At 37.2% G+C, this 18,876-nt stretch overlaps 1 protein-coding gene across 1 annotated transcript; it reads left to right on the forward strand.

The window, feature by feature from the left end:
- The first annotated feature begins 9,011 nt into the window (after window positions 1-9,011).
- On the forward strand, window positions 9,012-10,505 carry LOC145158077 (cyanidin 3-O-galactoside 2''-O-xylosyltransferase FGGT1-like). The gene is made up of 2 exons (XM_079077024.1): window positions 9,012-9,479; window positions 9,594-10,505. Exons 1-2 carry the CDS (start codon window positions 9,012-9,014, stop codon window positions 10,503-10,505), a joined length of 1,380 nt encoding a protein of 459 aa, XP_078933150.1.
- Window positions 10,506-18,876: the final 8,371 nt, after the last annotated feature.

The following is an 18,876-nucleotide window of genomic DNA, read 5'->3' on the forward strand; positions in this document are numbered from 1 at the left end:
CCGGTATACATATCCCATATAACACATGCAATAGTCACACAAAGAACTAGCACCCTAATAATAATAAGTCATGGGCCAACATTGGTGTCTTTGATCTGCCAAACATAATGAGGAGACTCACCTCGATCAAAAGATAGCAAATACCACACCTGAGTCTGCTACACAATGGCTCCTCACATTGAACATGATCCATACCAACCATAGTTACTATCTAAGGTTAAGCTCATAATCATCAGGCCCAACAATGTCTCAAGCTCAAACTGAAAGACCCTAAGGCCCAACATAGGCCCAAAAGCTCCAAGATGGCCTAAAACCCATAAATGGTCCAATATCATAAAAATATCTAAGACCCAAACCCAACAAAGCAAAAGCCCAACTAAACTCGTGCTGAAAAACTCTAATAGCCCATAGACGGACATACGCACGACATACCTGGATCGTACGCCCGACGTATGTGGCTGATCCAGAATCTAGGTGTTGGCCCAATACGCGTTATGTACTCAGGAGTATGCCCGTCGTACTGGTCAAACATCCAAACCTACCACAAAGCACAAATCGAACTCTTGGATCACAAAATCTACATCACCCACATCCAAATGGGTTTAAACCTCATTTTCCTCAATGGCCGAAATGTTATGATAATTGATCTTTGGGTCACGACCCCGAATTATGAAACGATTCGAAATAAGGTGTTACGACTCTTCCCCACTTAAATTAAATTTCGTCCTAAAAACGCTCCTTACCACCCTCCTGGAAACCACACGATCCGAGCAATTCCTCTTGAATTCCTGATTCACCGAAAAGATTCACGCATGCACATGACGACCTCCCAATGCTACCATCAAAACCCAATGATAGCAGGACCCATATACCCTAATGGGGAACGAATTGTCGATCCACCACTTTTATAATACGGAGAGCCAGCAATTCACTGCCTTAAGTCTGAAACCCCAAAACTTTACCTGACCACCAAACAGGTAGGACCATCCTAACATAGCCCAACTACTGATCATCTAAGCGGTACTCCTAATTTGGTACACCAAGGCGCACAACAGAACGCCTGGCGATCTACTTCCAGCTCAACAAGATGTGCCCCACTCATAACTCTCGGCATACGGAATGGCATATAACAACTCTCGATTATAAAAACCAGACAATCATATAGAAACTATGATCCTTGGGTGGGGGCTTAACTAAAACCAACATAACATCTCAACACTCAACCACATACGCAAAAGTAATTAAAATGTATCAAGGAATACACACCCATGGTGTCTTGAAGTCTTGGATATGCCTCCTGGAGGACCGCGGGTGATGGGGTCTGAGTCGGCCCAATTGACAAATGTGGGCAACTTGTCCTAATATGGCCAGGATGATGACAACGATGACACAATTCTACCTACAGGGTGCAATCTTGGCGAACATGACCCTTCCGGACGCATCTTCCACATTTGAACTTCTAGCATACAGGCTCATGGGTCCCTCTACCCTTAATGAAGATGTTATGGCCCAGTTGGCCTCCGGCACTAGGCATGGAAACATCAACCTGCTTAGATGTTGCTAGCAGAATCGAATCATAAGTCCCTTTCCTCTTCTCCAGTTACATCTCCAAACCAAGCTCCCGTTACAGAGTTACCTCGACATTCGCATCAGTTAACTGAATGGATGAGACCTGATCCTTGAACTTGGTGACCAACTTTTCAGTGATGTGACCAATAATTCCATACAATTCATCTTGTAAGATTCGCATAACTTTAGCGACAATCCATTCACGGAATCTATCCCTTTGAATGCATGATGCAATTCCTTCATTCGATACCTCGGAGAGACAACTAGCAATAGGATCCTCCTCCCCAAATAACTTTGGGGCTCCAGAAAACTTGAATTCCCAAAATGAGGGAGTCCACACTCCCAACCGTCTTGCCCCGATCTCAGCCCAAAAAGCCCCGAGTCGCTCATCCAACAACTCCATAACCCCAGTGCGATACGCATCTATATGCTCCTGCATAACCTCCATGATCCCCTCCTTGATCGTGCCAAAGATCACATGAGTCTGATCCAAATTACCGCGGGTGATCTCCGATGAGATGAACTCCCATATTCACTCATCAATCGGCTCAGTGCCAACACCTAAGCCTGAACCAGATCCTCCACCATGATTGCTTATCTCCATACTAAAAAACAACCATACAATAATCAGAATATTCCAAAAAATCCTCTTGTACATGCTTCCTAGATTCTTCGTGACTCCTTTCAATTCGAGTATGTATCCTATGCTTTCAGTAGTACGGGCCCAATACTACCTTCCACACCTATCCATGCCTTCCTCAAGAGTCATCCCGAATCCTCTAAGTCACCTTCTCAAATTGGTACTCCAAGTACCATCTAAACAACGCAATCAAACCCACTAAAACACTTCTTAGGCTTTCCTAGGTTTCGACCTCACCCTGCCATCAACTGTGAAGAAATCCCACTAATGTCAGCTAAATACTTCCTGTATATAATCACATGCCATAAAGCATAGAAAATCCTTCGAGTAAAAGACTCAACCCTACAACGGTTAAACTCAAACGAGAGCTTCATAATACATTTAAATTAATCAATCTAAGTCTATTTAACCTTTGCAACATTTGACTCAACATATTCACTTAATAGTTAACTCACATCACTAAGATTTCCATAAAGCACAAAGCAAGTAACGCTCGTGCAATAACACTACAAGCCACAAACCAAACAGAGGACATCTCAAGCTCACTTGCTACCAACAAATATTTCAAATCTAATACAACATCCAATTCCTTTTACGCTACAAGGCATCACATATCAGACCAATCCACCCAATCATCTGAAATACATATAAGCATGTAATTCCAAAAGCTCAAACAATCAGGCAATAAAGGCACCTCTCGTAACATATAATCATAACGAAGATGTATGGCTATTCTGGGAATCACTTACTTGAGCTCGGCTGATTGCACGCACCACCCCCTTTATTTTATTAGAAAGTCCCATATAAAAAAAATTTCTTTTTATGAAAAAACTGCTAAACCCTCAGTTTGAGTTCAGACACACCCAAGGGTATGCTCGAATCCCTCAAACCAAGGCTCTGATACCAACTTGTAACTTCCCAAGATTATAAGGTAAATTTTCATTTTTAAATCAACCATAAACATATTTAATCATTTTAATCATTCAAAGCTATATCAGAGTAAAAATAGTTATCAGATTATAATTCCCAATATCATAAAGTGCGGAAACATCGATTGATACGTTGCGATCAAGCCGAGCCCTTCCCTCTTAAACTGGGGGTACTTGAAAAAATATTTTTAACATAAACCGTAAGTATGAAGCTTAGTGAGTTCCCCAAAACACTGCATACCATACATACAATGGGCCCCATCCTGCATCGAGCCCCGCCCGGAACAGATCTGTCAGTAACATGCGAAGGGCTCCACCCAAGATACTCATCAGGCCCTACCTGGCATCAGGCCCTGCCCGATATACATATATACACATAAAATACATGCAAGAGTCACAAAGACAGACAACATTCAATACACTCATCAAGCCCCGCCCGGTATACATATCACATATCACACATGCGAAAGTAACATAGACAACTAGCACCACAATTATAATAAATCATGGGTCGGCATTGCTTCCTTTGACCAGCCAAGCATAGTGAGGAGACTCATATCGATTGAAAGATAAAAAACACCACACCCGAGTCTGCTACACAACAGATCCTTACACTGAACATAATCCATACCAACCTTAGTTCCTGTTAAAGGTTAAGCTCATAATCATAAGGTCCAACAATGGCCCAAGGCGAAACTAAAGGACCCTAAGGTCCAACATAGGCCCAAGAGCTACTACATGGCCTAAAGCCCATAAATAATCCAATATCAAAAAAGGTCTAAGGCCCAAACCCAACAAACCAAAATCCGAACTAAACCCACCCGAGCCCCAAAACTCTAGTAGCCCACAGAAGGACGTACGCACGACGTACCTGGCTCGTATGCTCAACATATGTGGTTGATTCTTAATAGGGGTGCGGGCCCAATACACACAGTATAATCAGGAGTACACCCGACGTACTGGTTAGATAGCCAAACTCACCCCAAATTACTTAACTCCTAAAACTTACAACGTCTAACCTTCAAGTCAACATCAGAATAAGGTCTTAAACCATAAAGTCGAAGACTTTAAGCTTTTGCATGGCTTAAAAAATGGCCCAACACTAAACTTAGGCTTTCTAACACATCAAAATGTTCAATAACTCACTTAAAATGCCTTAATCCCTTAAGACTTTAAGTTCGACTATCTGATTCTAAGGGACATCTTAAGTCATTAAGTTCCTGAATTTCTGACTTTGCATGACTTAATGGTGTCCAAACCAAAGCCATAGATTCATAACTTCACAAAAAAAGGCCAGTAACTCATGCATGGTTGGTTAACAACCATCAAGATGCAAACTTTATGAAGAAGGGACCTCAAAAACATCAAAAAAGGACAACCCAAAACTTATGGATTAGCTTTTACTCACAAGTACCAACTCATGGGAACAAATATGCTCATAACATAACCTAAGATAAATCTATATAAGGGATCCATCAAGATTGAGACTTTATACCTGTAGAAGAGGTAGAAAGGAAAACCAAGCCTAGATCTACAAGCTCCAGCCAATCTAACTCTCCTTTAAGAAGCTCATTCCTCTTCAATGAACACCAAAACATAAAATATCACACCAAGAACTCAAGAATCAATCCAATGGAGGCTAGGGTTTTGAGGAAACAGCTTAAGAGGGTGGAGGCTGCAGGTAAGGAGGTTTAGAAATGAGTTAAGGCCTTTAAATAGGGTCCAAGACCCCAAAATAGGGTTTGAGTTCTAGTCGCGAACGCCCAACGTTCATATGGAACACCCAACGTTTCTGAGGGAACCTTTATGATCACTCAGCCACGAACGCCTAGCGTTCCTGGGGACCGCCCAACTTTCCTGGCTGGCCTAAAATCCTCATAATTCCAAATGGTCATAACTTCTTCGTTCAAACTCTGTTTTCGGCGATCCTGATATCCACATAAAGGTAATTAGAAGTTCTACAATCATGTCATCTCTCATTACCCTTAGAACTTTCAGAACTTAAATCCAAAATTCATAAAAGGCCCGAACCATCACTTTACAGTTACACCCTTGGGCTCCAAAGCACAAACCGAACTCTTGGATCAAAAAATCTACATCACCCACATCTAAATGGGCTTAAACTTCATTTTCCTCAACAACCAAAATCTTATGATAATTGATCTTTGTGTCATGTCCCTGAATGATGAAATGATTCGAAATAGGGTGTTACATAACTTGTGGGTAACCAAGTATAGGACTGTAGGATACCATCACTTCTATCTTCGACACATTATAATACCATCGCTTATGGGTAGCAAAGCCTAACTCATGCAATGTAAAATCTACAAGAATGGAAAGAGGCATTAGCATACCATCGCGTCTGTCTTCGACACATTTGAAGTAATTTCAAGCAAAGGTGCCAGAACGTGAGTCTTAAAAAGCTTTGTTGGTCTATTGGTAGCACCATACAAAGAAGAAAGCTTGTTACATATATCAATCTTGAAGCTTGGCATTATTTAAAGCAAATTAAAAGAGGTCAATGGTGTTTTTTATATGATGACAATCGTCGATGGGGTTTCTAGACAACAAATATCTCTGAGAGTATGAATAGTGCACTTCGAGTAGCTAGAAAGGTATCAATTAGGGCGTGTATTGACATTAGATTCAATAGAAGTGAACAACATTTTAAAAATTACAAAGATGTTGCAATAAATTGCAATACAACTCTACCATCATGTATGTGTCGTCCTTTTCGGAAACGAGAAACTTGTGCACAAAGCCATAAATTAACTGAGTTTGACTACAATGAATGTGTCTACAGAATTGTCATAAAGTTATAATAAATCTCAAATGAGGAAATGTGCGCACTGTCCATTATTTTCAACAAAAATGCAAATGTTGTAAGTGACAATTGGAAAGAACCCCATGTTCGCATGCTATTGCAGTTTGTGGTTACAGTTGGGATAACCCTCTTTCTATTGTAAATATTGTGTACACTACTATGATGTATAAACAATAATATATGTAGGCTTTTGTCCCACTTTCTCATGTTGATTATTGGTTGGAGCCATATTCGAAGATAAAAGAAGATAACTCTTTTATGTGCATCGAGGCCAGAGGCGAGCAAATTGATTTCATAACGAGATGGACATCCGTTATCCTGGCGAACCTCGTAAATGTAGACTATGTCAACAACCTGGTCATAATAGAAGAAATTGTCCAAATTCCTAGCTAAGATTCAATGTGATGTGAACTTTGTAACATTTTTAAATAATGATGTAAGGTAGTGTTTAACTTGTATTTTAATTTTACGCTTAATTCATATTGTATATCGTTTTTAATTGTTCTTGTAACTTCATAATGAATTAATATATTAAATATTGGTATCTATTTGAAGATATTTATAAGATACATTTAAAGGTACAATTATAAATAATAATACATTAGATATAATCATATATTACGGAATAAATTAATCTATGTATAATATTTAAGGGAAATCTCCAAAAAAAGAGTCCCAAGATTTTGAGAATTCTTCTAATAAAGTCCCAAATTATTTTTTTTAACAGAAAAATCCCGACTATTTAACTGTTTGAATACAAAGCCCAAAAAATCGGTTAATTTATTCACTTTAGCCAATTTTAACCTGTTGAGCAAATCATAAGACCAAATCGTTAATTTTTCCAAAATAACTAGACATTTCTATAGATTTCGTCAAAATTTGTATATAATATATAAACATATTTTTTACGTATTTATATGTACTTTAAATGTATAAACGTACTTTTTTACGTATTTATATGTATTTTTAAATATTTATATATTTTTATGTATTTTATATGTAATTTTTTTATGTATTATGTATTTATATGTAATTTTACATATTTATGTATTTTTTATGTTTTTAATATAGATGTTTATATATTTTTATGTATTTTAAACGTATAAATGTATTTTATTACATATTTATATGTATTTGTTTTAAGTATTTACATACATTTTTATGTGCTTTTTTATGTAATACATATTTACATGTATTTTTATATATTTATGTATTTTTTTTAAGTTTATTTATCTAGATGTTTATGCATTATTTTTATGTGTAAACATACAACCATATTATTTACTTACCTATATGTTTTTTTATTAGTCGTCTTCACCATTTAATCAAATTCGCACAACTTCTTTAAGTATGTCTAGATGGTTTTCTTAAATGCGTAGTTATTTAAAACTTTTCACATTCGCTTATCTTGAAATTAAACATCGAATTATATATATATATATATATATATATATATATATATATATATATATATATATATATATTTGTTAATTAAACATCGATTATAAGTTTTCTTATGTGCATAAATTATTATTTTATTTTTTAATCTGATGTTTAATTTCAAGATAAGCGAATTAGAAAACATAAAATGTGTGGGTATGCAAGAAAACCATCTAGACATATTCGAAAAGACTGTACGAATTGAATGAACTGGTAATTAAATACGACTTGAAGTAAAAAATACGTAAATAGGTAAAAATAATATGATTATACATTTAAAATACATAAAAATACATAAACATATATATAAAAACTTAAAAAAATACATAAATACTTAAAAACATATAAATATGTAATACATAAAAACACAAAAAAAAATACATAAAAATAAGTAAAATACTTAAAAATACATAAAAAATGCGTAAAAATACGTTTATACATTTAAAATACATAGAACATACATAAACATCTATATAAAAAATTAGAAAATACAAAAAACATAAAATACATATAAATACGTAATATATAAAAAAATGACACATAAAAATACATATATATATATATATATATATATATATATATATATATATATATATATATATATATATATATATATATATATAATACTTAAAAATACATATAAATACGTAAAAAATATGATTATACATTTAAAATACACAAAAATACATAAACATATACATATAAAAACTTTAAAAAAATACATAAATACATAAAAATAGATATAAATACGCAAAAAATATGTTTATATATTATATTCAAATTTTGACAAAATCTGCAAAAAAAAATAAAAATAAATACTCTTATTATTTTGAAAAAATTAACGATTTGATCTCAAGACTTGCTGAACTAGTCAAAATGGCTAAAATGAATAAATTAGTAGGTTTCTTGGTTTTTCTATTAAAAATGTTAAATAATTAGGACATTTCCGTTAAAAAATATATAATTTAGGATTTTATTTAAAAAAATTCTTAAAATATTAAGATTTTTCTAGAGATTTTTGATAATATTTAATAAATGTAAAAAATAAATTGTTCAATCCTAAAAGATATAAATAAAAAAGATAAAAGTTGAAAGGTTAAATTCATTACTGGTTAAAAATAAAAATATAAATTTTCTTTTACAAAAACAATTGAGAAAGATAAATATAATTGGCCTTTCTTCGAACCAACTTATTTCTATAGGGTATTTAAAAAGTAGCTTATTTTTATAATATCTTTTGAAAACTAACCTACATAAAAAAAATAAAAAAATAAAAAATAAAAAATCGTACAACTATGCATGAACTTCGGTCAATAAAGCAACCAATTTAGTTGGTTAACATATTTTGAAAATTTTAATATATAGTTCTGTTAATAAAAACTCCAATAAATTAATTGATGGATGCATCCATGCCTGCCCAACTTGTTGATCACAACCTTTGTGTTTAAAACCAAAAGAAGCTGGTCACAACAAACATACACATTCAAGAAAACTGATTGGAAGATCTCCTGTAATACTGTGATTAGGCAGAAAAACATGATATATGTACATACCGCAACATGAATGAGAAAAAAAAATGTAGTGAAGTTACAAGTAATTCTAATACCATATGGATGAAAAGAAATGTCATATTGCAATGTACCCTTGGTTTGCTCTAGGCCACCTTACACCTTACATACACTTAGCCAATATGTTGGCCAAAAAGGGCCATAAAGTCTCCTTCTTGGTCCCTAAAAACACACAATATAAACTTGACCCATTTAACCATCATCCACACCACATCACTTTTGTGCCTATCACGGTTCCTCATATTGAAGGTCTCCCTATGGGTGCTGAGACAAGTTCGGACGTACCCTCCTCATTACACACCCTCATCATGACTGCCATGGATGCAACTCAAGAGAACGTTGAGCGTATACTACAAGCTCTTATGGTGGACTTTGTTTTCTTTGATATGGCTCACTGGATTCCAAGTCTTTGTCGCCGAATTAGGATCAAATCTGTGAATTATTGTGTTATTACTCCGGTGGTCATTGGTTATATCTTCTCACCCGCACGACGAGTTCATTGGGACAAGGTAATTAGTGAAATTTTAACCTAAATATGTAAAAGTTTGTCTTTGAAACATGATCAAGAAACTGAAAAGTTACCACATTTTTAATGCTTAGTTAATGTTATATCTTTTGTTTAGGGCATAAGCGAGTCCGACGTTATCCATGCTCCAACTGGTTTTCCGTTATCGTCAATCAAGTTCCACGCACACGAAGCACGCGACTTCACGGCTAGATCTAACATGACATTTGGTGGCGAAATGAGTCTTGTAGAACGTGTATATATCGGATTAAGCCAGGCTGATGCTTTAGCCTACAATGGATCTAGAGAACTCGATGGACTTTTTAGAGACTACCTACAAACCCACTTCCAAAAGCCCGTTTTACTCAGCGGCCCTATCGTAACAGATCCACCAAACGACACTCTAACCGAAGATCTCTCAACTTGGCTCGATAGATTCGACCCTGGTTCAGTAATTTACTGTGCATTCGGGAGCGAATGTACTCTAACCATGGATCAGTTTCAAGAACTTTTACTGGGTTTCGAGCTCACAGGAATGCCTTTCTTGACAGCACTTAAGTCGCCAGTTGGTGTGAAGTCAATAAACGACGCGATTCCTGAAGGATTACTTGAAAGACTTGAAGGAAGAGGGTTGGTGTATGATGGATGGGTTCAGCAAAACCTAATCTTGCAGCATAGTTCTGTTGGGTGCTTTGTTACGCATTGTGGCTGGGCTTCGTTGTCTGAGGCGTTGGTTAACAAATGTCGATTGGTGCTGCTACCGCATGGAGGTGATCAGGTCATACATGCGAGGATTATGAGTGAAGTTTATAGGGTTGGGATTGAAGTACAGAAAGGAGAAGAAGATGGGTTGTTTACGAAAATTGGTGTATGTGAAGCGGTGAAGAAGGTGATGGATGAAGATGGTGAAGCTGGGAAAGAAGTGAAAGGTAACCATGAAAAGATACGGGAGTTTCTGTTGAACAAAGATGTGCAATCTGCTTACATTGATAGCTTTAGTCAAGAGCTACAAGATCTTCTTGGACCATAATGAAGATTGAATAGGATATATATTAATCTGATTGGTCATGTCAGTAGGTTTGATTTGTATTTCGGTTTCTTAACTTCTTTTACGAGTACCAGATTTCGTGCGATTGGTGATAAAAAACAAAATCAAATCAAAATTTTAAAATCTCTTAAATCGAAAAATCCTGAAATAACCGTAAAATCTATCAAATAAACCACCATGATACCATCCATCTTCCGATTCCTCTCACAAACGCCAATCGCATCATAGATATTCATATTACAACTGGTTTCAAAACATCTACAAAATAATATTTCCTAGAGCATAATTCATCTGATCTTGAGAATATTCTGTGGGTTGTTAATTAATTTCCTGCAACTGCAACTCCCCGTTCATGGAGTTTCAAGGCAAAGGTTGAACAGAAACATCGTAAACGCGTCAAAGTTTTGAGAGAAATTCATGCATTCGAACAAAAGTTGAAAATAATATGAACTTTGCAAAGAGGGTTTTGTTTCTTTTGATGCGCTTTCCTGGACATGTACACTGCAGATTATACTCGTGGGCTTCTGGATATGTAATGGGTTCACATTAACACTTGTACTTGTTGGGTTAACTGATTTTATCCATACGAGTTTGAAAAGGCAGCTTTAGTTGAAGGGGCAAAATAGGAAAGTTTATCTTTTATTAGTTTTAAGTTTTATTCCTTGAATGTTTTTGAGTCTCATTAGGTTTCTAATAGTTTTAATATAAATATAGGAGCTGCGTTTTTCTTTTATTGTACCTTTCTTTTGCTTATTAATAAAAAGCCTTTGGCAGGTAACCTCTTCTCTCCATATTTCTGTCCCCTGTTTGTTAATCCCCTCTTCCAGGTTTATATTTTCCTCCTGTTGATCCGTTTTCTTAATTAAGCATCAAGGTTTCTTTGTTTTAGAGTACTTACATAAGCAACCAAATTAACGTCATATAATCACGGGTTTCACAATGAAAAAGAGTATACTAATGCTCAATAACATGGTCAAGATTCTTGGTCAATAACATGATCAAGATTCACGAGCAAGTTTGTCATTCAACCCTAAAAAGTGCTTAGATTTCCACTTTTTCCACTTTGAATTTTTTTCAAACTTGGACAAAGAGAACCGCATATATAAGCATATGCATCAAGCTCCATATCAGCATAATCTAATGTAAATTTTTACTGTAGAAACAGGTGCAAATATCGTATCACTTATTATCATGTCGAATTCATCAATCGAAGCTTTGGCAATGGCTGGCGTAGATTACAATGAGTGGGGCATGGATTTCGAGGAATGGGAACGTATGGAGATGGGTCCACCACCACCCCATTTGTTCTCTGAAGATTATGAAGAAGATGAAAGAGTTGAAGGAGGAGTTTCGATGCTAACGAGCATCGTAGATGAGTTGTGTGGAGCAGTCGAAAACCAGTCGGAAGATGTTTTTGATGATCATGATATGAGTGAAGATGGTGACGATGATTTTCAAATACCTTTACCGAAATATTATAACAAAATTGTGAAGGGTGGTGATGGTATCAAGCGACTAAAGATGTTGGTAATTGTGATAATCGTTATGATTAGATTTCTAAGGAAAGCAAATTCTTTCAACAATGTAGTACATTAGTATTTTGAGTAGGATGTTAAGTTGGTACGTATTTGGGTTTCATTCTTTTATTTATGTGTAAATTGGACCATTCGATCCCTCCCAAAGTTTATCGTAAAAGTTGTTTCGTTTTAATCCATTGATTCAACAATTCATTTTGTAGATAGATTTATTAGTTCGTGACAATTTGTCGGTCATTCTCGTTTACTGTTTAAGCTAAAATTTTGGTATTCTTATGATAGCCTAAATAATAAGGTTATTAGAGATAACTGTTGATATTTTGGATATTTAAGTTGTTATCTTATTTCAATGTAAATCTTATGTATATATTTTAGTTTTTATCTTATTTTAATGTAAATCTTATGTATATCATGTTTTATAAATACATCATGCAATACATCACGTAATATACAACATATTTTAAGGCAAATTGTGTAAGTTTTATATTGTATCAGCTAGGGTTTCGATCACCTCATGGTTTCCCTCTCTATAATGGTTGGTGACAATGCTTCTTCTTCCTCTTCCACATATGCTTCTCTTCCACTTGCAACTGTCCTGCACATGATCACTATCAAGCTATCATCTACCAATTACCTTCTCTGGTGAAATCAATTACTACCTCTTCTTGCATATAAGAAGTTATCATGTTATATAGAAGACTCAATTTCTTCTCCATCTTGGTCTGTCTTCTCTGCACTATGATTATGCTAAATGGCTTGAAGCTGATCAACGTGCCTTCCTCATTCTCTACTCCTCATTATCTGAGAGAGCCATGGCAGAGATCCTCGGTCTCACAACAACACATGAAGTTTGGCAAGATCTTGAAGTTGCTTATCACCATAACTCTCAAGAGTGTATGCAAACACTCAAAGACACCCTGCGACAACTTCAAAAAGGATCCTCAACAGTTTCTGAATTTGGTCGAAAATTCAAAGCCCTATGTCACCAACTCTCTACAATTGGTCATCCGGTTGTTGAGTTTGACAAAACTCATTGGTTCTTATGTGGTCTCGGGCTTTCCTTTGAAACCTCCTCTACCACACATTGAGAAATTAAACCACGCCCATCATTTCGTGAGCTTCTTTCCCAACCTGAAAGCCATGAGCTTTTATTACAGCAATACATAACTCATCTCCTCCTATTGCTGCTTTTACAGCTCATCGGGACTCTCCTTAATTAACAACTTCTTCTCGTGATGGTTTTACTATTAGACACAATCATGGTCAGGGTTCCATTTCTGGTGGTCGTGGTCCAGGTCGTCGACCACGACACTATCAGCTATATCGGAAGAACGATCACTTCACTGACTCATGTCCATATCTTCACACTTTTGCTCCATAACGTTCTAATTCAAATGCTTCTTTTCTCAATCTTTCCATACTAAATTTAGTGTTAGTCTCGAATCACCTGATTGGTATGTTGATTATGGCACCTCTTCACACATGACATCTTCAAACGCAAATCTTGATACATTATCCTCGTAATTGGGAAACGACCAATTCGTCTTTAGTAATGGTAATGTTTCTCCTATTTCCCATATTGGTAAATCTAAGCTCTCAAAAGATATTCACTTATTGGATGTACTTGTGGTTCCACACCTCACGAAGAATCTTCTCTCAATTAGTAAATTGAAAAAAGATTCCCCGCTAGATGTAACATCCCAAAAATTCCAATAAATTTTCATTTTTAAACCATCAAGCCCATACGACCTTTTGTTCCAAAACCAATCAGAGTAAAATGTATCTTTCAAACATCAGAGTAAACAATAACAATTAATACGTAAAGTCATTAGGGAATGGTGTGCAGTCAAGCCGGGCTCTTCCCTTTTGGAACTGGAAGTACATGAAAATGTTTAAACCACAAACTGTAAGTACAAAGCTTAGTGAGTTCCCCAAAATACCACATAGCCATAGATAACAACGACCCCTACCCTCATATAGGGCCCAAACCATCACTGAGCATCCCAACCCCCAAAAATGTTCTAACACCTAACCATGCCACACGTTAATGATCTGAGACCAAAGAGTCTCAAACATATGACTATCGGGTCCCACCTACATGAGTCATACACTCACTAGCTAACAATACATCGTGACACCATCTAATCCACTAGAATGATAAGATCACGGGGCACATTGATCTTGCCATCATTCCATCACTGACCTGAAGACTCACAACCATCACCACATGCGCTGAGCATAACCTCGAGCGTAAGAAAGGTCCGCTTACTCTATGCATCGATTTGGGGGTGATATGTTAAACTGAAATGCAGCTGAATACCCAACAATGAACGAATGCCATTACAGGTAACTAATATCAAAGAGAGCTACATCCCCATTTGAGTCTTAAAATCCCTAAACCATGCATGCTAGAAACTCACAACTCTGATTCGTCCAAGGCCTCCCTAACCTTGCCAACCATGTGAAAACCCCAAACAAACCTATCCACATAAAAAATATCTAACGCCCAAGCCTTACCCAAGATAACATAACCGAATAGGCCTTGCCCACGGGTATCCCTCGAGATAACATAACCAAATGGGCCTCGCCCATAGGTCTCACCCAAGCTAACATAACCAAACGGTCCTCGCCCAAAATCAAGAGTTATATAAGCTTAAACATAGCCACAACTCTCACATCCCTCATGCCCAACAAGGAGTGGATAACAAGAGTGATGGGTTCGACTCGACCCAAGCGAATGTTGTGATCCTCCCACAGTCTTACAATCACCATCGCTACGGCCTAACATATCCCATTGAATGCTATGACCAGTTCGTGGTTCTACAACACTCCAGATATTGCCATGGGTCCGCCTCATGGTCTTGCCAACAATCCATAAAGATTACCCAACCAAAATCAAAACGAGTCGGAACCTTAGTCTACTAGACCCTATCAGGCGCGTAGATCATGCTTCCAACCCCAAAGCCTTAATTAGACAAGAACATGCAAAGAGGCCCTCACACAACCCTTGACTTGATCTAAGACAAGAACCCATGTAACGCCTCAAAATTCAACCCAATTTTTTCAATTAAAAATTTAAGTGTTTATACAATTTACAACTACGAACATCTTAGATAAAACCATTTTACTAAAAACACTTATCAGAGTGTCGTCGAAAGCTAGCGTGTGCATAAATCTCCCATGGATGCGATACAATCAAGTAGTGCCCCTCCTTTGATATAAGAAAACCTGAAACGATTTAAATCACAAATTGTAAGCAAAAAGCTTAGTGAGTTCCCAAAAATACCACTTACAACGCAACACATATAACAACTATGGGTTATCAGCAACCCTGGAGACGACTCGAAGTCTTAACAAGCAAACAACACGCCCAGTGGGTTATCAGCAACCTTGGAGACTACCCGAAGTCTTAGTACACATACTAACATATATCATAGTAACAACAAATAAGACCCAAATGTTCAGCAAGTATATAGTACCACACAGGCAAGTATAGTGAGAGGACTTATCTCAATCCAATGCTAATCAATCACGCAAACGCACACGAGTTGCCGATGTGAATGCTCCTCACAATAATCATAACCAAAATGACCTTGATTAACAGTTATGGCAATTATCCATAAACAAGGGTCCATATTATATTCTATCATGCCAAGGGTAAAATACAATTTTACCCTTCCCTTACTTGACCCACCTAACCATGGCCCAAACCCAGAATGTCCCATAGCCCAAAAGTGGCCCAAATGGATTCTAGTGAGTACGCCATGCGTACCCACCCATTACGCCCCGTGTACTCAGCTTTGACAGAAAGGAAATTCGGGGCATTCCCGTTACGTGCTTTGTACCAAGATGGTACGCCCAGCATAACTCGCTGATGTCTAAACTCCATTTTTGGGTGCTTAATCTTGTAAGACAACTCGTCCAATACTCAGATATAACTCCTAAAAAGGTCTTAACTGGAAAAGTTGACAACTTTAAGCTTTTTCATGACTTACTGGAGCCCATAACCTAGCCCTAGGTCCATAACTTCATAAAAAGATCAACAACTCATGCATCGGTGAACTACAACCCCCCAGATCCGATTTTTATGACTTGATAGCCTCAAAATGACTAGAAATGATGCTCAAAGGATCTGGAGTAACTTCTACTCACAAGATCCAAGCCATGGGACCAAGACATAACCAAAACATGAGCCCAATCTATATCTAGTGAAATGAGTGAGAGAGATTTAATATTTATACCTTCTAAGGTTAAGGAATGACAAGTCAGTTCAAGATCCAAAAGCTTGAGCTTCACCAAGCTTCAATGGTGGACTTCTTCTTCTTCAATATGTACCAAAAACGCTTAAAAACGCTCAAGAGGCTCAAAGTCTTAAAAAATGGGGCTAGAGTTTCGAGATGATGCTTTGGAGATATAAAGGTTGAATATGGATAGCGTTTCCAGAAGTTAAGTTGCTTAAATAGGGCTCCAACATTAAAAAGTAGGGTTTGCATTATGTGTAATTACACGCAACATAATATATGTATGCCCAACGTACTTGGTAAAGTCTTGCGATTCATTTAATGAAGTATGTCGTGTGTACTCCCCATGTACTGCTAATTCATCATTCCCCTCTAAACTTCAAACGGCCATAACTTCTTCGTTCCAACTCGATTTCGGCATTCTTTATACCTACGGAAAGGTCTGGAAGATCTCTACAACCCTATCTTGTTAAATTTGGCTTAACACAAGTCGAACTCAAACCATAATCCTTACATGCAATCTAACACCTATCCTTCCCCAGTTCACCCTTGGTTCCTACTTACGATTCAAGGGCTTAGATCTCACAACCAAACTCGTCAACCTTCAATAAGGCCTAAACTTTACATTCTCAAAGCCCCAAAGTCTTCACATAATTGATTTACGGCCCACGGGTCCCGTATCACAGATTGATCCAAAATAGGGTTTTACAACTCTCAACCACTTAAATTAGATTTCATCCTCGAAATCATTCCTTACTATCTCCTCTGGAAAACCAAACGATCCTGACTGAACTCCTTGAATCCCAAATATGACTGGGGAAGTCACCGCACTCCGATGACTACCGAACCTTCCTTTTGTAGAACCCAAATTAGGATAAATCACAAGCCCTAACGAAGAATGAACCACAATTTTTTTCCTAAGTCAATGGGTATCCAACCGCTATGCTTGAAATTGAAAACCCTAAACGATGTATGACCCTTAAAAAAGAGAACCATTCCAAACCATTCCCACAATGACTCGACTTCACAACCCGAACCGAACAAACCTATCCATCCTAAAAAAATTTATGGATGCCCTAAACATATACACCCCAACTACTTACCGGTGCCGAAAATCCTGATCAAAAACAACATCAAATCCATAATCAAAAACTTAACAGGTACGGGTGATGCTAGTCTATCTGCCAATACAACTCCATCAGTCATTCACTCGCAATGAAAGACAACTCAACTAACCAACACATGAAATATCACTAAGTCTTATTTACTCCAGTGATTGCTACAAAATGAACCATGTTCTCACATCACATCCGCCCCAACCCAGCCTACGATTTACCCAAGTATTACAAATGTTGAGGCCCACTCACAACCCTTCACCCAAGCCTGCAATGATCTAAATCATCTTAGAGAATGCCACGAGCCAAGTCATAGACTTCCATCACCGTTACAAATGCCTACCCACCTAGTGAGTGATAAAGCTGCTATGTAGTCTTAAAACACTTCCACAACCGCATACTACCCTAGTGAATGATACGGATGTTCCGTAGTCTTACATCACTCCCACAACTGCATACTGACCTAGTTAATGCTACGGCTGCTCCGCAGTCTTACATCACTTCCACAACCGCATACTAACCTAGTGAGTGCTACGGCTACTCCACAATCTTACATTACTACCATAAATACATACTAACCTAGTGAATGTTATGACTGCTCCGCAGTCTTACATCACTATCACAACTGGCATGAGCTCAGCCCATGGTCTTGATAACTACATACAAGAATGTGTAACCGAAACCACTACAAGTCAAAACCCTGCCCAACTGGACTCTATCAGGTATTCAGGCCGTGCTTTAATCCCCACAAACTTCATCAGACAAGAACAGGCAGAGAGGTCCTAACACAACCCTCGGCCTGAACCTAGCCATGAGTCCATATCATTTGCTTCGATGCTCACCACGAACCAAAGAACACTATTCCAAGCTAACCCTTAACCCTATCACAACCACAACTGACTCTCTAGTTGTCTTAGGATGATACCATGTTGATTGACCTTCCAATTAAATCCTCAATCAAACAATATCTTATCTGCACCACCTGATTAGCCGTTTAAGGCCTCACCGACCAAACGGTAATTTGCTCCACGCTCACAATCCTGACCTATCTTGGATTCTTCTCCACCTCAAAGGACTCTGGCACCCCCTCTAAATATACTGATCCAAATCCCCGACATGGTTACAAATTCTAAAATGGCTTTCACTTGGAACTATCCCCAGCGGTCCGAAGTGACCATCCCTCACTTTGATTCATCTACATTTTGATAACCTCATAATCATTGGATTACCGAGCCATCCCACACTCTTCGTACCCAACCACTACCACACTAACTTTACTGGACTAAGATCCCATGACCCAACGATATTGGTTGTGCACACTCCAAACCAGATTAAGCACCTTACTACTCTGGATTAAAGATTTGTGTATCCAAGTACCTTCCCTTAATACTATTCCACATCCTTGTATAATACCAACTGATGAGAAGGAACTCATAGATCCACAATTAGAATAAATAGATAA

Source organism: Lactuca virosa, chromosome 2 (genome assembly GCF_052849685.1).
Source record: "Lactuca virosa cultivar CGN04683 chromosome 2, Lactuca_virosa_CGN04683_v6, whole genome shotgun sequence".
In the NCBI taxonomy this organism is placed as follows: Eukaryota; Viridiplantae; Streptophyta; class Magnoliopsida; order Asterales; family Asteraceae; genus Lactuca; species Lactuca virosa.